General features: G+C 34.4%; 1 protein-coding gene across 1 annotated transcript; it reads left to right on the top strand.

Annotated features, from left to right (window-relative positions):
- The first annotated feature begins 2,513 nt into the window (after positions 1 to 2,513).
- Positions 2,514 to 3,212, top strand: LOC111392779 (putative F-box protein At3g52320). Its single transcript, XM_023018174.1, has 2 exons — positions 2,514 to 2,917; positions 3,068 to 3,212. The coding sequence occupies exons 1-2, from the start codon at positions 2,514 to 2,516 to the stop codon at positions 3,210 to 3,212; spliced, it is 549 nt and encodes a 182-aa protein (XP_022873942.1).
- Positions 3,213 to 3,586: the final 374 nt, after the last annotated feature.

The raw sequence follows: 3,586 nt of genomic DNA, 5'->3' as shown, positions 1-3,586 counted from the left end.
TACATCACGCACATTGTCATTTGTAACTAGTTCTAAATCCCCAAAATATGTTTCCTTAATCCTGGAAAGGATGTTCTCAAGCACTATCCTAACGTCCTTACCATTACATCTAAGCCTTGTGACCAAACAAACTCACACAATGAGAATCGCCAATATCTATTTTCAACCTTAAGCCACGTCTCATTATGATTTGGTTGCTTCACCTCCTAAACGAAAAATAGTGTATAAGTTGCGGTGCACAACAATTTCCTAGCAATCCATGTAATATGAAAAACATGTGTCTGCCAAAATAACCTTCATTTCGTCAATGAACTTCAGTTGGAAATTTGTCAAAACATTCTTTGTCACATTCGTGGTAATTTTACCCGAGAACCATTGGTATTTGAGGATAATGTAATTCCATTCCTGCAAAACATTTATGAAAAAGTGTAAATATATTTCAAACATCTTGTGCATACATCGCATATATTGTGTAAAAACAAATTCAACACCATGTCACAAGGTAAACATGGTTGGTAAAACTGAGACACAGATTTCTCAATCCACACACATAGGCTACATTCACTTCGCATCTTCAAAACATCTTCTCATTCCATCACATATATTGTATAAAAACAATTTCAACGCCATGTCACAAAGTAAACAAGGATTGTAGAATTGAGACACAGGTTGCTCATTCCACACATAGAGGTCACATTCACTTCACGTTGTACACACAATCGTCTACGAGAAATCGGACAGCAAATTATAAGAACTATATCAGAAAACTTGCCAGACACTCTACACAATTTGTAGGTTCGATCACAAACTATAGGAAGTTCACACACCATAGTCACAACCCATGTCGCGGACTAATCGAACATTGGTCACAATATTGTACACATTCAATACACAGAACACATAGTAGTCATACAGAGCATACTGATCGAAAATAGCACTATGACGTTCAAGATCACTCAACAAATTCAAAAATCAATTACCCATGTGCGAAGTTTACACACTGTCGTCACACGCCACAATCAATTACCCATATATGAAGTTCACACACTACAGTCACAGCCCATATCAAGGACTAATCGAACAATGGTCACAATATTGTATAGATTCAATTCATCAAACACATAGCAGTCATACCAATCAAAACAATAGGTCACAACTGAACATATTCCAACGAAAGTAACACAATGCCATTCGAAATAACTTAACAAATTCAAAAATCAATTACCCATATGCTGAAAAAATACTCAGAACACTTACATTCTTTGATTTTCGTCTCAGGGTTTCATCTCGAGCCTTCTTTCCGATTTTTGGTCTTGTGGAGCCAGATGAATGAACCTCCGTTCTTCGATTATCACCTCTTATCACAACTTCTTGTTTTCGGCATTCTCAAACCCTTGTGTTTCATTGCTTGAGATAGATGAAGGGCGGTGATATGGGGTTTCGTTGCCTAAGTTGAAGGGCGGTTTCTATGATTTGGGTAGGTATCAATTTAGGTGGATTGATTTTGGGAGATTGCACATTGTGGTTAAGCAATTTTCGAAAGATATTGTTGCCTTATTTAAAAATTTTCTCTCTCCAGTTTTAACATAAAGAACGGGAATGGTTACAGTTAATAAGTAAATAAATAAATAAATAAATAAATATATATATATATACATATATATCTTAATATTTAATTAATTAAAACTTTATTTTTGTATTAACAAACTTAATCCTTTACAAATGAAGATTGATCTTATAATACCGCTCTGGCTATAATTTCCATGGAATTGGATTGAGTATGGGCCTAGGCCAAAAGTGGCAAATGCTCGCACTGAAATGTGAAAGGCTTCGCCCTTGGTGTGTTTGGTGCTGGATTCTATCTAATAAAGATTAAAATTGATCTAATCCAGGATTTAATAGGAATAATATGTCGAATAAACTGTGAAAATATCTAGGAGTTAAGAATGGACCTAATGACATTTATTCCCACAAGCAATTCAGTGTGATGAATAATATTGAATATTTAGGAAACTGATTAACCTTTTTCCTGTGAAAAAAAATAATATTCATTAAACGTTTCACCTAACCCTTATTCAAAACGTAAAATTATGTCTTTTGAAAGAGTAATGCTATTCGTAGTGAAAACTGTCAGTAGTCGCCTTATGTGGCATACACTTATAATTTGGTATTTGATACATAGATATGGTAATTAATTTTTTGAATTATACATCAAATGAAAAACTACTAGTTGTACGTCACATAAGGTGACTGCTGGTAGTCTTCACTGCAAATAGCATTATTCCTTTTGAAATTAAACTCATATGTTCATGTAGAAAATATTTTAAATGACAATTAAATTGACATGTGTATAATTTAATCATATTTATAATCCTACAGATAATTGTCATTTAATGATTAGGCGGAAGAATATTCCATATTACATAAGAAGAGTTATATAAGGTAAGATTTTAAATGTTTTAAACGAAATGCAAAGGGGAAAAAAGGGGAAAAATTGTATAAAAAATGTAGAAATGATAAATTTCAGGGAAGATGCACTTATGTGTGATGTAAAAATAGCAAATTGGAAAGAATTGCCCGAAGATTTGCTAATAGAAATTCTTCTCATGTTGTCTGTGAAATCTTTGATTCGATTTAGATGTGTTTCTAAAACTTGGAGAGAACTCATAAAGAGCACCAAGTTCATTGCTATGCATTTTGAATGTAACAAAGATAAAATAGTCCTCATCTGCCGTTATGTGCAAAAAGAGAACCAACATGTGATCTCTTTGCATTCAAATGAGGATTCTCTTAGCCAAGTATCAACAAATGTCAGAATTCCGTATTTTGATGAACGAACAGAACTGCCAATTTTGGGTCCATGCAATGGTTTGATTTGCATTACTAATTATTACACCATCGTTCTGCGTAATCCCGTGTTACAAGAATTTTATTTACTCCCTGACCGTCCTTTTCCATGCCTGCATGGTTTTAGACCGATAGTATTCGGGACGGGGTTTGGCTTCGATCCATGTACTAACGACTGCAATGTTTTAAGTACTGATTCCTGGAGATAAATTGATGCTAGAGTGCCAAGAATTCCGATTGACCAATGGTTTGAATTGTTCTTTAATGGAGCATGTCACATTTCATCAAGAAGGCCATATGCTAGTCGAATTATTCTTTGTTTCATAATAAGTAGTGAGGTTTTCACTATCATAGACTTTCCATAAGGCTGTTCATGTTGGGAAAATGGTAGTGAATGGTTCAACTTTGAACCCAAATTTCAGTGGGACCCGCATCTTAATTAATACTGGACCTAGTATATTCACGATCTATTCCGCAAGGTGATGAATGTGGTATATTTATTTACCGAAAACCATTGTGAAGTCGGTAAGCTGAAATTTAATTTTCTGATCCTGATGATCGTACTGTTTTGCTGTACAAATTACGTTAAGGTAATTCTAATTATACTCCAGAACCAACAGTTCAGACACTTCGAAGGATGATGGAAAAGATTCTAGTTTGGTGGTTTTGAATGAGTACCTTGCCATGGTTCATTAACAAGCATGGAGACAGAACCATAACTTATTGACATTTGGGTGAT

Source organism: Olea europaea, unplaced genomic scaffold (assembly GCF_002742605.1).
Source record: "Olea europaea var. sylvestris unplaced genomic scaffold, O_europaea_v1 scaffold977, whole genome shotgun sequence".
In the NCBI taxonomy this organism is placed as follows: domain Eukaryota; kingdom Viridiplantae; phylum Streptophyta; class Magnoliopsida; order Lamiales; family Oleaceae; genus Olea; species Olea europaea.
This window is presented reverse-complemented; position numbering and strand designations above follow the sequence as displayed.